Source organism: Protopterus annectens, chromosome 9.part0 (assembly GCF_019279795.1).
Source record: "Protopterus annectens isolate FY-2018-M chromosome 9.part0, PAN1.0, whole genome shotgun sequence".
In the NCBI taxonomy this organism is placed as follows: Eukaryota; Metazoa; Chordata; order Ceratodontiformes; family Protopteridae; genus Protopterus; species Protopterus annectens.
In genome coordinates, this window is record NC_056743.1 from 1,027,527,114 (window position 1) to 1,027,545,139 (window position 18,026).

General features: G+C 36.6%; 1 protein-coding gene across 1 annotated transcript in view; it reads right to left on the reverse strand.

The window, feature by feature from the left end:
* The window catches only part of LOC122810621 (acid-sensing ion channel 1B-like), a 28,317-nt gene extending 10,682 nt beyond the window's left edge, over window positions 1-17,635 (reverse strand). Inside the window, exon 1 of the mRNA XM_044082196.1 lies at window positions 16,884-17,635. Coding sequence (XP_043938131.1) covers window positions 16,884-17,501 — 618 coding nt within the window. The 5' untranslated portion in view covers window positions 17,502-17,635. The remainder of the gene's footprint in view (window positions 1-16,883) is intronic.
* Between the last annotated feature and the right edge of the window lie 391 nt (window positions 17,636-18,026).

Genomic DNA, 18,026 nt, shown 5'->3' on the forward strand with positions numbered 1-18,026 from the left:
TCTAAGTAGCGTCAAATGAGATGGATTCCCAAATTTGAAGGAGATGTTAAGACTTTAATAAAGAGCCCACCCTTTTGTTCTCTCCGTTCTGTGGGCTGCTCGAAGTTCTGGGGTTACAAGCAGAATGCTTTAGTATTTGATCATTTATATGTCAAGGTCTACAACTTTGAAACTCTGTACTGGGTGGCTTTGGAATGCCCCTGTGCTCATCGTATTTAAAAGGGTCCAGTAACACTCATTTGTTTTATCTGGACTTCATTTATTCCTCCTCAAGTTTAAGTTTACTTGTACTTACTTTATAAATATAGGTTGTTGATGCTTTTGTCTTACTAACTGGTATAGTTTCCAAGTTTCATTATTATGTTCATGTATCTATGTGTATTTTCTGTGTGTGTGTTCTATGTATGCTCCTATGTGCTTTATTCACTATATCCCTGCTTAATCCGTAAGCAGATTAGTAAAACTGAACTTGAGTTTGAAAGCAGTGAGACTTCACATTTGAATACATAAGTGACCATCAGCTTACACTCGCATTAAAAAATCAGATAGTAGTATAATTTCCCCTTTTCTAGAAAAAAAGATAAATCATTTTCAAACCAGTTAAAATTGCAACATCCTTCAATTATTTTAACATCTGAATTACCCAAATATTGGGTTTGCAATCAATTACTTTAACAAGTATTTTGGAACACATTCAACAGTCAAGACTTTATCCATGAGAAAAGAACTAAAGCATGGCTTTCCTCTAATCACTATAGACATCATATCAGCTAACCATGACTCAAAGATTCCACTGTGACAAACTGCATTCTAATAATATTGCCTATAAAGAGATGCAGAATTAGTCCAAACTTTGCTAAATAGTAGAAAAAGCAGTATCTTCATACAACGTAGTCCCAAAATAATGCATTAATTTTAGGAAAACATCAGACATAACCCACTACTTAATGCCCCTCTGTTAGAATCACAAACACATCAATGACCATTCCCCTAGTCTAACACAATGTACCACTATCATTTAGAGATCATTGCCTTGGTGTTACACGGTGCATCTCTGTCATTCAGTGATCATTATCTTAGTGCAACACAATCTATTACTATTATTCACTGATCATTATCCTAGTGTAACACCTATCATTCCTTCACCATTATATTACTGTAAAATAAAGTATCACTTTCATTCAATGATCATTATCATAGTGAAATACATCATATCACTATCATTCAGTGATCATTATCTTAGTGTAACACAATGTTATCACTATCATTCTGTGATCTTTACTTTAGTGTAACACAATGTATTACTATTATTCACTGATCATTATCCTAGTGTAACACCCTATCATTCCTTTACCATTATATTACTGTAAAATAAAGTATCACTTTCATTCAATGATCATTATCATAGTGAAATACATCATATCACTATCATTCAGTGATCATTATCTTAGTGTAACACAATGTTATCACTATCATTCTGTGATCTTTACTTTAGTGTAACACAATGTATTGCTATTATTCTGTGATCATCATCTTCGAGTAATACAAAGTATCTCTATCATTCAGTGGTTATTATCTTAGCTTTAAACAATGTATCACTATCATTCAGTGATCATCATCTTCGAGTAACACAATGTATCACTATCATTCAGTGATCATCATCTTCGAGTAACACAATGTATCACTATCATTCAGTGATCATCACCTTCAAGTAACACAATGTATTACTATCTTCCTAACATATTTACTCCTCCTACTCTCTCCATCTGTGGGAATGTAAAATGCCAGTTATCAATAATACTGCTTTATTAACCTGAAAAATCCTAAAACCTGATTTATCTGTCACTAATAATCCATGATGTGAATATCTAAAACTAACAGAATATGCAACATCCTATCAAGTATCTAGTCATGTAAGTAAAACCATCAATGAAAGCCGTGTTTCAGCCCTCTGCAAATCCACCACTGAAGTAGAACTGCTGACCTGCTGACCTACAGACCAACAGCCTCCTGTCCCACATGCAACTCATAACATATCTAATAACAAGTTCCTGGCTGCTATGCACCTCCTGTCCCACATGCAACTCACAACATATCTAATGACAGGTTCCTAGCTGCTATGCACCTCCTGTTCCACATGCAACTCATAACATATCTAATGACAAGTTCCTGGCTGCTATGCACCGCCTGTCCCACATGTAACTCACAATATATCTAATGACAGGTTCCTGGCTGCTATGCACCTCCTGTCCTACATGCAACTCATAACATATCTAATGACAAGTTCCTGGCTGCTATGCACCTCCTGTCCTACATGCAACTCACAACATATCTAATGACAAGTTCCTGGCTGCTATGCACCGCCTGCCCCACATGTAACTCACAACATATCTAATGACAATTTCCTGGCTGCTATGCACCTCCTGTCCTACATGTAACTCACAACATATCTAATGGCAAGCTCCTGACTGATATGTACCTCTTGTCCTACATGCAACTCACAACATATCTAATGACAAGTTCCTGGCTGCTATGCACCTCCTGTCCCACATGTAACTCACAACATATCTAATGACAAGTTCCTGGCTGCTATGCACCTCCTGTCCTGCATGCAACTCATAACATATCTAATGACAAAGCCAGAAATAACAGGAGGCAAAGGCCCAAAAATAGGTGCAGATTATAAAATTGCTCCTATAAACTTAGAAACTTTTTAGAATAACACATTTTGAATTATTATGCATTTTCTGAAGGATATGATGTCTAAAACTCAAATATTTTATCATTATTTAATATTATTTAGTGACTTCAAACCTCAATAATTTGCTAGAAAACTACAAATTTTGAGGAACAGACCAAAAATACGAGGCAAAAATTTGGACATTCTGGGAAGACCTGGACAACTGAGAGGTATGGTGAATAGTTATAGGCTATTTGGTTTTCAAATTGTATACTAATTGGATGTCCAGATTTTTAGCTGGATGTTCCTTCTTTCAGTCTGTGCATGTTGAGAGGTATGTATCCCCACTGCAGTATACCACATAAAATTACTAAAATATTCCTGTGTGGATGTCATAATTTCTAGCATCAAGGGATATATAATTTCCAATGAAAAAGTTTCAAGCTTATCCAATATAAAAATACAATAAAATAAAACTGTTCTTTTAATTTGAATTGGGGGTTGGTATAATAGTTAAGGTGTTTACCTCTCAAACATAAGGTACAGAGTTTGAGTCTCAACTCTGAGAGGGAAATTGGCTAGGCTTAAAATGGTCTACAAAGGCAGCTAGCCAATATGAATCCATCAACAATACCATATGCTTTAAGATATGGGGGTTGGCAAAATGATTATGAAATTAACTTTGAACGTCTACCTTACTATAAACAAATAATCAGACTATCTCACTGAAAATAATTACTATATTTTAACCATCAATGTTAAATTATAGTAATCATGCTTCAATTAACAAATTTCTTGTGTCATGTTTCAAAAGAAATATGTCTCAAGAACTAAGTAGTTAAGCTTTCTTTCTTATATGTTTGGGGCTATGTGTTCTCCTTTTCCTTCTCACAGCTGCATAACACTGTCCGAGGGAGTGTGGCATCCTGGAAAAAGTATACACTCAGATTTGTATTGGTTATGCACTGAGGAGATACTTTCAACTAAAAAATTATTTCAGTAGTTTTTGCTGATTTAAGTTCACTGGAGTGTGATATGAATAATTATGCCTGACAAATGATCTACATCTAAGAAGCTCGTGCTGAGTGCCCCATTTGCATCTTAATAATAAAAGTTGTTCTTCTTTTTCTAGTGCTCAAGAGTTAGTGAATAACCTTGTGTAACTTCAGTAACCTATATTACACATTCTCAGTAGTAACACAGGTAAATGAATGCCCTAGTTCATACCAAAATGTAAATAACTTCTCTTATGTTTTTTTTTTTTTTTATAAAACTTGAAAAGAGGAAAAAAGTTAACTTATATTTTAATAAGCTTCTCCGAGTTGTTAAGTCAGAGGAGTTTATTAAAAACTTGTAACCAGATATTTCCTTTCTTAATAAAATACTGACTTTGATAAACATGCACGGAATGCTGATTTTATTATAGAAAATGGTTACCCTCTTCATTTTCTGTAATAGTTTCATTAAAGTAAAAAAAAATAGGATGTGATGATTTATATTAAAAGGTTTTCTATACTTCAGGGGAAACGGTTTTGTAAAAAGTAGTCTATAGAAACTTCATAATAAAACTGGATACTATAGTCCTCATTCCATAGGGCATTTTACCTTGTCACTGTTGGGCTTCCTCTTCAGCACATCAGCACTGCAGTTCTAACTTCACTGAATATTTATTATTTAACATGTCCGGTGACAGTTACAGCATGTCATGTGACCATATTGTGAGTGAAGAAATGAAAGCTAGAGCAGTTTCTAGTACAGGAATGGGAAACCTGATACATGATATTCTTTATAAGTGCATTTCATACCTCTCAAGTGTACCTCATTTGAGGTCTTAAAAAGTTCATGTTCCTCGAAGTTCCGTCAAAGTTCCACATTGAAAGACTGTTACACATTTAGTGTTAGGAATTTGTTTAAGTGAAATCCATTGTAAATAGAAATGAATCATATTAATTCATTAAAATATCTTTTTTATAAGTAAAACCAGCATAGTTTAACCATCCTATGACCTTCCTAGTTGAAGTTGTTAGTAAGCCATTAGTATGTGTTCCACATTTTGCCCATTTGTTCCACATTATGAGGGCTAGTGTACCTCATTTTGGACATGGAAGGTTGAGAGCTATGGTGCATTTCTGTATGGAGAGTAGAACAATGCACACTATAGGAATTATGTCCTGTTCGATTCTCAGCTAAAGTGTCTTCTGTGTGGAGACATGCGTGAATGGGCGTGCCTTCATTGAAGGCTGTGCGTCAGGGCTGGCAACTCGGCACGTAAAAAGCTACTGCCAATCATTAGCGGACCGGAGTTCCACTGTGGAGACCCCTAACCGGAAAAAGCTGAAAGACACAACAACTGAAAAAGAAAAATGTGAAGCACCAAAGAGAAAATTCCATTTTGTAAAATGTCCATCTTTCTTTATCATCTGCTGTTCTGTTAACTCACTTTTCTTCTCATTTGTTCTTTCTGTTTTGTTGTGAAGCGCTGGTTCATACTAACGTTTGTTCTGAACATTTCAGCAACCTTTTTTCACACTTCTTTTTTATACTGCTTTATTTAATGTAGTCAGAGCCAAACAAAACTGTATAGAATTAGAAAGAGATTAGCACTTTTCATTATTTAACAAATAACAATAGTATCATTTTAAATTCAGCATCCAAGAGCAGAGGCAACATAATTAAAATAAGATGACTGATAGTTAAATGAAAGAAAAAAATCCATTAAATGTGAGTAACCTATAATGTATGACCTCAGATGCTAAAATGAAAGTGATGATCATGTCCAAAGTATATACAATACAATGGATCATGACTCAGCCCATAATTTTATACCAAATGAGAATTAGACCTCAACCTTAGGCTTGAGGGAATCTACTTTTATGGTCCACAAGGGATAATAACTTTGAAATAGCTACATCTGTTAGCTACTTGACATAAAAATGCCAGCTCTAATCAGTATGAACACCAAGTGGATGTACTGTCAACCCTAATAAACCTGTTGTTCTGAAGACATGAATAGCATGCTGACACTTTCTCCCATGTCCTTAGGTGGAGTTGCATCATTTGTCCATTCCACCAGGATCCCAAACATTTTTAATGATGATATTTTGCCAGGGGGAGGAATCCTGGAGTGCAATATTATTTCAGCCAATACTCATATAGGCGGATCTGTTTCGCTAGGTCTATGAAAAAAAAAGACACACTATGGTAGGCCTTACCATAAACCAAAACATAAGACAGCACAAAGCCTCCCTAACCCTTTAACAGATATAGTTTCTTCCTGCTGACCCTGGGGTGCTTTCCCTTTCACAGATCATCTCCTATCATTTTTGACACCTTGCTGTGAAGCTGATGAATTAAACATGTGGTAAATACCTCAACAGAAATATCACTTTCGGGGGTATAAACATCTCGATTTCCTGAATTCTATGTAGAAAAGGGATATTTTGTCTTTTTTAAATGCAGTAGCCTGGTCTGCATTTATTGTAATAAGAGTTTGGTGTTACAGTCAATTAACATCTCCATTACGACATTCATAACTATTCCCATGTTCAAGTATCTTTACCATTATTAGGGGGAGATCGAACCGGCTAGACTGATTATAAATGTATTCATTAAGGGGAGAGATGACCATTTTCTGATGATTCATATGTAAACCCATAAAATATGCTGTCTCAAAAGGCATCTAATACCTGTTGTGCATTCTTCACTGGATCATTAATCCACAGTACACAAACATCTAATTTGGGGATCTTGATCCCAATGACTGAATGATTGTGAAGTAACAAATGATCTATAAAAAAGGCTACAAAAACAAACAGAAGAGGTGATAGCAGGCATGACTGTCTAGGGCTGCATTTGAGTGCAGTTAGTGAGGACAAGACTTAAGAGTAAACTTGAACAGTTAGGCTATTATATAGCAACTGATACTTTTGTATGAAGGTTTCTGAGAATCTAGCCTTTTTCCATACAAGCCCAAATGAAATCTCAATGAGCAGAATCAAAAAATCAAAAGCCTTGTCAATATCAAGCAAAACTGCAGCAATACCTGCAGACTGCATCCCACAGAATGTCTGGACATTGAACTAGAATCTGACCAGATCTGGTCCTCCTTGATTACTTCTAATGAACCCCACATGGCTAGGGGTTACTGAGTCTGGAATCATTTTCTCTATTCTGTTAGCTAAAATTTTACCATATATTTTACTATCCGATTGTAACAGATAAATGAGTCAGTAGTAATTAGGTTCTTGGCTGTCCTTACCAGGCTTAGGTAACATTACTACTGTAGCTCTACTTATTTCTGGGGCAAGCTCCCATTCACCTCACCAAACATTCATTAAAGAGCCCTTACAGTGGAGTGGCTAAGTTGAATTTGAAAAACTTCTAAGTTAATAATGTTATGTAAATGACTTCTGCTTCCACTATGAGAGGACAAAAGTGAATGTACCAAGGATTGGAATCCCCAAACTGCATTTGCCAAAAAAAAAAACAACTGAAGAAAGCCCCCACATCCCTCGATTGGGGGGTAGCAAGCCCCAACACCCCCAAACTTATATGTGCCAACTCCACAGTTGTACCATAAAGAAGAGAGGGGAAAGTCCCCTCAAAAGGAATCACTTCCAGCACAACTCGCTGACAATGATTTCCTTTGGAGGAACTCCAATCGACAATAAGTTGAACCTCAGGCAATTGAAGCTCAAGCATTCGATCTTCATCTACCAGTAGGTTAGCTGCTCTTATGCTACATAAAACTTGAAAGGAAATAACAAATTGTTAATTCAGAGAAGCTAATTAAAACCTTGCAACCATGTTTTCATTTTCTTAATAAAACCGTCAATGTGCTAAACATGCACGGAGCACTGATTTTGTTGCAGAAACCTGCTTTCCATTTCCATTTTGATGATTTATATAGCAAGGTTTTCCCTACTGCTGGGAAACGGTTGTATAAAATACACACTACACAAACTGCACGTACAATTAGATATTATAGTCCTCATTCCACAGTTCGTTCATTTTATACTGTCACTACTGGGCATGTTTTTCATCACAGCAGCAGAACAGGTCTAACGTAACTGAACGTGTGTCATTTTGACATGGCCAGTGGTAGTTGGAGCATGTGATGTTTCCATTGTGTGAGTGAACAGGGTGGAAGCAGGACCAGGTTCCAGAACATTCAAGGGAAACCTGCTACATGTTATTCTTAGTAAGTGCATTTCTTTATGGGACATAAGGAATGTACACTATCAGAATTATAGGAAATATGGGAGAATTATAGGAAATATGGGAAAATACCGAGAAAGGAAAAGCTTTTCAAGCACAAAGAAAGCCTCTGTTTTGTAAAATAACCATCATTATCGTTTTTCGGGTTATCTGAGTTTTTTTTTGTCAAACACTGATTTATATTAACTTTTGTTCTGAACACATCAGCAATTTTTTTTGTTATGTCTGTATTTGTTGTCCCTCTACTGTCAATAATTTGCCACATCACAGTGTCACTCCTCAATCTCCACTGAGAGACTGGGAAGAGATGCATAGGTGTCTATACTCCCACCATAACAATGGAATACATCAGTGAGACATTACTTATTTCTGCAATGAAAAAAATGAATTCCTGAATTCATCTTTGGAAAGCTCATAAATTGTCAGTGTCGTGGCATAAAGAGATAAAGTCCTAACTACAGCCTAAGTGTCCTGGTTTCAACCAGTGGCTAGTGCATCTGTGCTGTAGGCAGGCAGGGATGGGTGTGCCACCCCTGTAGGGAAGTGTGATTCATAGAAGCAGTAAACCCTGAGATGTAATCAATGAATACAGGAGTGTGTGATAAGAAAATAAAGTAGGTAATAATAACTACTCTGCAGTAGAAGGAGTTGCCAGAACCCCCCCCCCCCCCGAGATGCTCTTAAAATCCACACCAGCCCCAGCTCAGTCTGAAAACTCTGGAAGATGAAGGAAGAGAAGGTAGACCTAACAACAAATGGGGCACTGTGACGGCCAGAATAAATGAAAGAGGGAGGAGGGGGTCAAAAGAAACATACTGAAATAGACATCCTCTGTTATTATGCAGTAGTTAAAACAAAAACTCAATACACAAGAGAAATAGTAAAATCAAGCAGTTATACATCCAGATAGTTCTTAGACTCCTTAGTCAAGCAATGCAGTTTATCTACATTTTGTATGCTGTTTCAGAAACATTAGGAGTCTTTTACTTTTAAGTGATCATAATGATGCATTTACAAAGAGGACAAATCAACTTCTATTATGTTTCAGATGCAATTATAGCAGTTGCTAATCAACATAGAAAAGAGAGGGCAACACCACCTACAGAAAATGAAAAATGCAAAAATAAGTAACTTTAATGAAACATAAACAGAACAGACCCACAATGGCAAGATTCATAAAATATCTCAGATCTCAGGGGACAGGCAGGATGTTTTCATATTTATACTGGTACATGTATATATAGTGAAAGTCTGCAGCAGTTAGCAATCTGTTAGCCAAAAGCATGAATCTTTGGAAGGGATATGGGTGTAGGCTAGCACTGTGGGTGGGTGCAGGTAGGTGTGTAGACAGTCGAACTCCTGTTATGAAACCCTATAAATACAGCAATCAGATTGGGAAAGACTGAAAAAAGCATATTTAGCACATTTCATTTTTCCTTCAAGCTGTTGTTTCTCTCATAGCTGACCTAAACATTATACTCCTGTACTATCGCAAAATGTGGAATTCGCTCGCACCCGAAGTCAGGACACAGACAAAAAGTAAGTTAGTTTCAAAAATCAATTAAAATCCCATCTCACCAAATCTTGGATATGTGCATGCTCTGACCAAGGTTAACTCCTAAAGACCACACCAGACTCTATAAAGTCTTTCTATAACTTCAAAACCCAAATAATTCCTTGCAATACAAACTATACTAATGCTTATAGAATCCTGTATTAAGTATTTCTCCTTGGATTGCTCTTTGTTTAACAATGTTGTAAATATTCTCGTGTCTTCAATGCACTTCTAATACTTCTATGGGAATCTTTGACATAGCTTCTTTTTTTAAATTGTTGTAAGCTTTATATTTGGACTGAATTTTGATTTTACTGAGTATCGCTTTGCATTATTATGTTTTATTGTTTGTCATATTGTATGGACCTTTTCTCCACGGACAACCCTGCCCAGTGGGACTTCCCCAGTAAATAAATGTAAAATAAATAAATAGTGGAGATAAGTTATGTATACCAAATGCTATCCTGTATAGGCGTTATATTGTCATATAATGATTCATGCAATGACTGATTTTGCAACTACTTATCTGGCAAAACAGCAACTTTCCACGCTCTTGCAAATGCACATTTATGGGATATGAGCTGTCCAGTGTCAAAACTTTTAAAGTCAACATTTTAAGACACCATTAAACATACTTTTGATGTGCTGGTCTTGGTCTGCCTGGAAAGCACACACACACACACAAGGGCAGAAAAGTCTGAAATGATGCATTTGGGACATGTATCTTTGTCCACAGGAAACATTTTAAAACCAAAAATAGCCTTTTGAAGTGACTAAAATGATTTCTGAAATATCCACATAAAGAATTACATGGAACAGACCATACTTCTCTGAATTAAAAACAAACCATCATAATTTAAAATGTCCTGCAGTTAAAATAAGCAAACTTAACAGCCAAAAAGTACAGATAATGTTTTCTAAGACAATAGCAGCACAGTATACAGCTTTTTAGTGCCAGATAATGTATAATTAAAGCAGTAATTTCAAGACATAAAATGGTTATCAGAAGACCTCGATGCATCAGGTCAGGTTTTATATTTCTAAGCAAAAAGCAAGCTATAATAGTCATGTCCAAAGTACCATAGTGAGCACGCACGCACACATACGTCCAATAGATATGCACAATAAATGTACCCACATCAAATCAGCATATTCTAAAATCACATGTTGCAAAAGATGCATTTGAATAACCCTGGTAACATGGGTAAGGCAATAAATGAGTTATACCCAATAAAATGAGCTTGAGTCTTAGTACTGTACTCTTATGCTGTGTGATTCTGAAAGCTCACTTAATCAGACCTAATTTGTCTCATAACTACAATTACAAAGACATGCATCTGCAGCACTGAAAACTGGCTTCAGTCCAAGTCGGACTTTCCCAGTTAACAAATGTTAAATAAATAAAAAATAAAATTAAAACTAGAATAGGAGCTTGTGCCTGTTAGACTATGTGTAGTTAACAGAAGCTAAGATACTCTGATATAAATATTTAATTTGTTTTAGTTGCTCATTATCACTAATTGCTGATAATTGCTGACTCTCTTGCTTAAGGTTCCCTGTTGTAATTCAGTGCCTCTCTATTTATGACAACTATTTATATAGAACGCCGAACAAGCTAACTTATTTCCCATGCATAAAACTTCTAACAAGGCCCTGAAGGCCAACGAACTCTGATGCCACCGTTTGGTATTCCTCAAACTATTGTGAATTGTGACTCTATTATGAAGCCTACAAAGTAACTGCCTGTCATAGCCCATGACAAAGCTAGACAGCTCTTTGACTACTGTTTCATCTCATTTTAACTTCCAAAACTTTGGGATAGTTTAGACTGATGTGAAGGTTACTGCTTTGGCTTACATTATCCATTGCATTTGACAGACCACCTGTTTGTTTCTTAAAAAATTCATCTGCGTATACAGAGAGGCATTTTTTTTTTCATTTAGAAATATCCATATGCTGTACTACTATATATATTTTTTTATTTTTTAATGAACATATATGTTTCCATTCATCCATCCATCCACAGCCCCTTTTCTCATTTTTACACATGGGGTTGGGGTGTCACTTCATCAATGACAATCATCTCCAGCCAAGGTTAACACCACTGGGTATCAAGCCCTGCTGGGGTTATTCTTCCACACCATATACCTCATGTGCATCCACACACCTGTGGCCAATTGTGAGTGCCTAATTCACCCACTGTGCATCTTTCTAATGTGTCAGGAAACTGGAGCACACAAATGAAACCCATGTGAACAGAATGAGGATATGCAGACTCCACACAAAAGACACCATAGAACCCCTTGTTGTGAGGTGACAACACTATCTACTGCCACTGTGCAGACAAACATTTATCATGAAAAAAACACTTGTTTCATAATAATAATAATAATAATGACACATTTCAAGGTGCATTCTTCAAATAAATGCCAGTCCTTAACTTGCAGTCATATCTCACGAAAACAGCAAAACTACTCTGTTCATGGACATGATATACAATGCTTCATAATGTTAGAGAATTGTATATAGACTAAATACTTGCTTTACAGTCACATGTATCGGCAATTTTCTTCTCCTGTAATCTGTAGGTTTAGCTATTTGTCTGTACAAGTATAAAACCATTCTTATTTAAACCTAGAGTTTCTGTAATGTATTACTTTGTATGAACTTGTAGACAAACTTATATTCATACATTGTTACTAGGTTAATGACCTGGGGGGCTTTCTAAGTCTAGCCAAGTTTTCCCAAAAGAACAATGATGTCCTGTATCCAAACAGGACATTGAGGACCAGGCACTCATAAGCTACCTCTGTCCATAAGCAGCATGGGTGCCAGGCCCGGTGTAAATTTCCTATTCTTCATCCTATGGTCTAGATCACACTTAAACTGGGTAAAAGACAAATTCAGCTTCACATGAATGGGAAGCCTGTTACACAGTAGCGGCAGTCTCTGGGACACAAACCTGTATCCCCAACATATTCTGTTTAAGTCGCAGACAAAATTCAGGTCCCTAGAATTTGTATTTCTGGTTCTATTTGATTTATAAATATGCAAGAGATTCATAAGTGTGGGGGTTTTAGATGCCTTGTAAGCCAGGCATAGATCACCCCTCAGCAATCTATAGGAGACTAAGTGGAGGGAAACAGTTTTAAGGTGCTCTGCATAAGGCAGGTTTGTTACACCTTGTATTCTTTTTGTAAGGAACCTCTGAGGTCACTCTAGTTGCTGCACATGGTCAGGTACATACCAAAGGGAGCATTGTACTCTATGACTGGTCTGATAAGGGCAGTGTATAGCGGGATAATGACATCTTTGGACGTAGATGCCATGCTCTTACTTGTAAGTTGTACAACATAAAAGGACTTCCTCTCCACTATGGTCATGTGGTGGATTAAGGTAAAGCTACTGCCTATGTGCGTATCCAGATCTTTGACCACTGGGTCGACTCTTAGGAGAGTATTCTCAGCATGGTAATTAGCTGGATGGTTGACTTCCCAAAGGGCAAAATTATGCATTTTTGGCACCGAGTTTAAGACTGTGGCTTTGGCACCATTTGTTGTAAAGAGATACATCTTCTTGAAGAATGCTAGTGTCTGCAGGGGAGTTGATGATAACCCTGACTTGCAATTATCTGCAAACTTGGTCAGCCATAAATCTTCAGCATTTGTTTCCATTTCAGAAACATAGATGCCAAAAAGGAGGAGGCCCAGTACTGAGCCCTGGGGGATTCTATTAGTGACTGGAGTCTTGGTGGTGGTGGCCTCACCAATTTTAAACTTGTGAGTCCTACCAGTCTGCCAGTTGGCTATACAGTGGGTGATAAAAAGGTTTATAACCTAGTTCTTAATTGAAACTAAGATTTCCTTACTGTATTAATTTGTAGAAATTTGATTGCAGACATGTAAACCATTTCTTAATTGAGTCTAGGATTTCCTTACTGAATTAGTTTGGAGACTTGCAAAACCATTTCTTAATTGAACTAAGGAATACTTTATTGTAGTTTGTGGGAATTTGTTTGTCAAATGTCATTAGTGTTTTTCTACTTGGAGCTTTTCTCCCTGGGCATCTGTTGAAAGGGGATTATGCCCAGTCAGATTATCCTGGTAAACAAAAGTAGACAGCTAGACAGATAAACAAATAAATCAGTATATAAATGAATTAATCTGCAGGAGGTTATTAATTATTATATTTTGCAACTGAACAATCCAAATAAATTCTTACTCAACATTACTCCTTATTGAAAGATCTGTTAAGGAGATCTTGTCCTTGAACATCCGGCACAGTAATTCAGACTTTTCTCTCCCGTGATTTCAGGGATATGACAAAAGTATTAACTGTACCATATGCATAGTATTTCCCCGCATACTTCTCTCATATGAACTAAATGCAAGATTAAAATTAAAACAGGGAAGGCACATTACAGTCTGTATCTGATGTTTGTTAACATGTATTTGTTAGAATAAGGTAAAATAAAACTTGTTTGCTGTTCTTTAATTTGATTCCCATTCTGTTTGCAATGCTCGTTTCACATCAACACTTTGAAGAGGGGCCAAAGGCAACTGTGAATGAAGTTAAAGATGTTCCAGACTCTGGAGATAAATGGAATGGTGCATCCATGAAGTCGGAAAATGGAAACAATTACTCCCATTGTATGCAATGATATTCTATAGGTACATAAACATGGAATTTATAATTCTCCCTACCTTAGCTCAGCTCACTTGTTATTGTCTAAAGCTTTATACTACTAAATAGTAATAATAAAAATTATGGTCTGGCACCCAAGAAAAATGATCTTCTGCTCTTTATTATTTTATTGTACACACAAGTTCATCCATTTTTTTAAATGAATCACTGCAAGTCATGTATTTGAATCAAGGTTTTTGTTCTGAGCATTGTTAAAGTGAAATTTGTACATGCACTCTTTCTGAAATGCAAAATCTGTTAACAGCAAACATCTGTCATAACCCTTCCAAGTCTTTGCCTATTTTCTACTTCTATCCCAAAGACCATGCAAACTATCTGTGCAGCTTTTCAGCTGGCAAATGAATTCATTACTTAAACTACAGTTGTGAAAACAATAAAGTGAAATCAAGAACAAACAATGCCAATAGGATTACAGAAACACAAACTATTGAGCTTAGTGGGTGTGTTTATTTAGTATTAGTTGATTAAACAGCATTTACTAGTCATGGCTGCTTCCATGAGTACCCTAAGGGTTTTTTTTTATATTTGTTCATAGTTGTACTGTTATACAGTATGAAAGTGGAGGTTGCAGGAATGAAACTAAGATTATCAAGTTGTTTACAGCTGTTAATGTTAACATGCTAAGCTATCCTACATCTACTCATTCTTTGCCATTACATAGACAGAAATGCTTTACTTGGGTACACACAGCATTTTAACAACTAAACTTCTCCAATTTAAGAAAGTACATTTTAGAGAGAGTAAACAATAACAGTAAAGTTTATTATGGGCAAAAGATTTTATATTTACATCGTAGTCTGTCAGTGGTAGAATCTATAATGTCTGTGATCTATTTTTCAGACTGAAGCAATTTGTCTTGAGCTGTATAAAGCACCTAAATCTTGAGGGTGGTTGTGGTAGGCTTCCCACTGGGCCTCACCCTTATTTCAGGGAAGAAAGATTACTACGGTGTCTTCCTTACTGCTGTCCTGTGGTACTGCAGAGTGTGTAAAAAGAACATGACAACATGCAAATAAGAACTTTTGTACAACTACAAATGACTGTCCAAGTGTCACCACCATAAATGCATAAGATCAGAAAATACAAACGTTTTCCCTCTGCAGAAAGACTTTGAACTGATATTAGCTGCCTGTGAACATCTTGCAATAAGCATGTCATAAGGAGTTAGTAACTTTATTGTGTATAAGTGTGGAGGGGGTGTATATGTAGATAGCTAGACACATGTTTTTATGTCTATTCTTTATAATCTGCACATGTTCTAGCTGAGAATGAGTCTGTCAAAGGCAAAGTATATAGGTAAGTACTTGGCTAGCTGCCCCTGTGTGCCATTTTAAGCCTTGCCTTTTTCCCTCAAAGGTTAGAATCAAACCCTCAACCTTGTGCCTGTGAAGAAAACACCTTAGCCTTTACACCAATTCCCCTAAAGCCACATACATGTATTTATATTATTTGCTATTCTTAAGAATACAGTGGGTCCTCAGTAACATGTCCATTTTGGGGGTACAGTATATCTGCATGATTATAGATGTTAGCAGGTCCCCTTAAAGACCAGAAAAATCATATGTGGCCATAGAATACTGACCTTTACCATCTTAGTTTGACATGTGATGATTTGCGCATAATTTAATTTTCAGTACAGCTAGAAATATTATTCATTTGAAAAGATGGCACAGATGGGTGCATGTGAAAACGTTCATTATATTAAATAAATACTTATGCTCTTCTTTGGAATGGGAGTCTCACAAACAGTACACTTCAGTTATAATGGGACTTGAAGGTGTGTGTGTGTGTGTGAGAGAGAGAGAGAGAGTGTTTGCATACAAAGAAAAGCACACATCAGTGATTACTATGCATATCTATCTATACAGAGTTCTATGTAGCTCAGATTGCATGTTACTTTCCTAAATTCCCTAAATTTTCTTTCAAAGAAGCATTGTTATTACTGCTTATGAATATTTTTATTACTTGCTAAAAGTGGTGCTATCATTTAACTATTTCAGTAGGTGCCAAAATGTGCTGTATGTACCATTCAACAAACAAACTGAATTAATTGCTAGAAGGGATATAATTTTGCTGAAATGCATTATTATTATACATTTTAAGCAGTTGATACTTACCACAACAATGGATTTAAGTTTGTCAACACTAAAGGAGTCGGACAGCCTACACCAAGTGTGCCCTTTATAAAGACTTGAATGCAGAATACTACTGGAAATATTTACCTCTTATGATCTTAACAATGGCAAAAATATGCACATATGTGCACTAACATGGTGCTAAGAATGCACAGAAATGTAAACCATCCTACAGTGTTATCATACCACTTGACAGAGAGAAAGAAATACAGTGGGGTTCCGGTGCACAAATGTTGTCTTATGTTTCACCAGTAGTGACCAAACTGATTCACTAATTACATGCCTCACTCTTAAAAATCACGGAGTATGTAAGTAACTGAATAACAGTATTACATAAAGACTGCAGGAGTAATTCTTAGTGACAGCAAAAAAAAATAAAAAAAAAAACTTTTAGTGGAGGTCTCAGAATGTAACCCGCTGGATCTAGATAGAGTTTGTGAAAACCTGCATCAGCCCTAAAACAGTAATAATAGTGCTGACATCAGAATGTGGATAAACTTTAAGAGTTTTAGAAAATGGTAAGATGTATGTGTGATACCTGTTAGCAACAAACCGATTTTTCCCCTGAATTCACTGTGTGGGAATAACTTACCACAGCAAAGTCATCTTTACCACATTTGTCTCCACGGTACTTGCAATCTAATAACATTTCCTCAATTTGGTGGCATGTTCGGTTAAAAAGGTCAAATGTACTGTAATACCGGCTAATGTTTGGTGGGTCATCAGCAAACTTCAAACCCAGCTCTGAACTGTTAATGTTTCCTAAAATATCGTAAGCAAAAACCACATCAGATTTGGTCAGTTTAGAGAGTTGAAAGCGGTTGAAATTGCAAATTGTGACTGCAGGGAAGTCCATAAGTGGACTATCTTGCTCATCTAATGTAGTAACATGGTGATACTCCGAATAAAATGCAATCCGATCAGCGACCTGGTAGAGGAACATGGAGAGAGAAAGGAGGAAAGCACAGGCCCAAAGTGCCTGCCTGGCCCCAAATCCTTTTTCAACAAAGATATGGCTTGCTCCATGTAGTGAACATCGGCCTGCAAATGTAATGATGTCTGCTGCTGTAGACTCATCATCTCCCTCATCCTGCTCTTCCTCATCATAAGGCAAATCATTGTAAGGCTCTTCAACTTTCCCATTCCGCTTTTCTTCACGCTTCTCTTCATCAGCTGCAAAAGAGATTGTGCAAAAAATCTGAACTGGCATCTCCAACTTTTTCCCCCAGATTTATAGTTGCTCAAAGCTTAATGGTAATCTGCCTCCTGTTTTTCCGTTATTCCTTACTAGTCTGAAGCTGCACAGCTCATAAAACTAGTGACGATAATTACCTGTGGAATAATTCAACGTGAGTACAACTGTTTGTTTCGTAGTAAACATTCCAGTGCAAATCTCAGTACACAATAACACCCACTGTAGGAGCTTCTCTGATCATGGCATGCAAGGTTGTGTTACACACCAGCAGTAAAATAAAATGAAAGCAGTCCCTTGAAATGACAAAGCTACTCTCTCTTTCTGCTTCTCTGCATTTGCACTCAGCTTTTCTAACTTGTGGAACCAGCACAGTTTATCTGAATACACTCTAGCAGCTTTTCAATATACAGGGCTGGAGTCTGTCTGCTAAGTAGCATTGGGACTGGTTAATAATTTATTAGACTAACATCTCCCCCAACCAGCTACAGCAGGGAAATGGTCATATATCATAAAATATCAGCACCAGAATGGGATTTATTT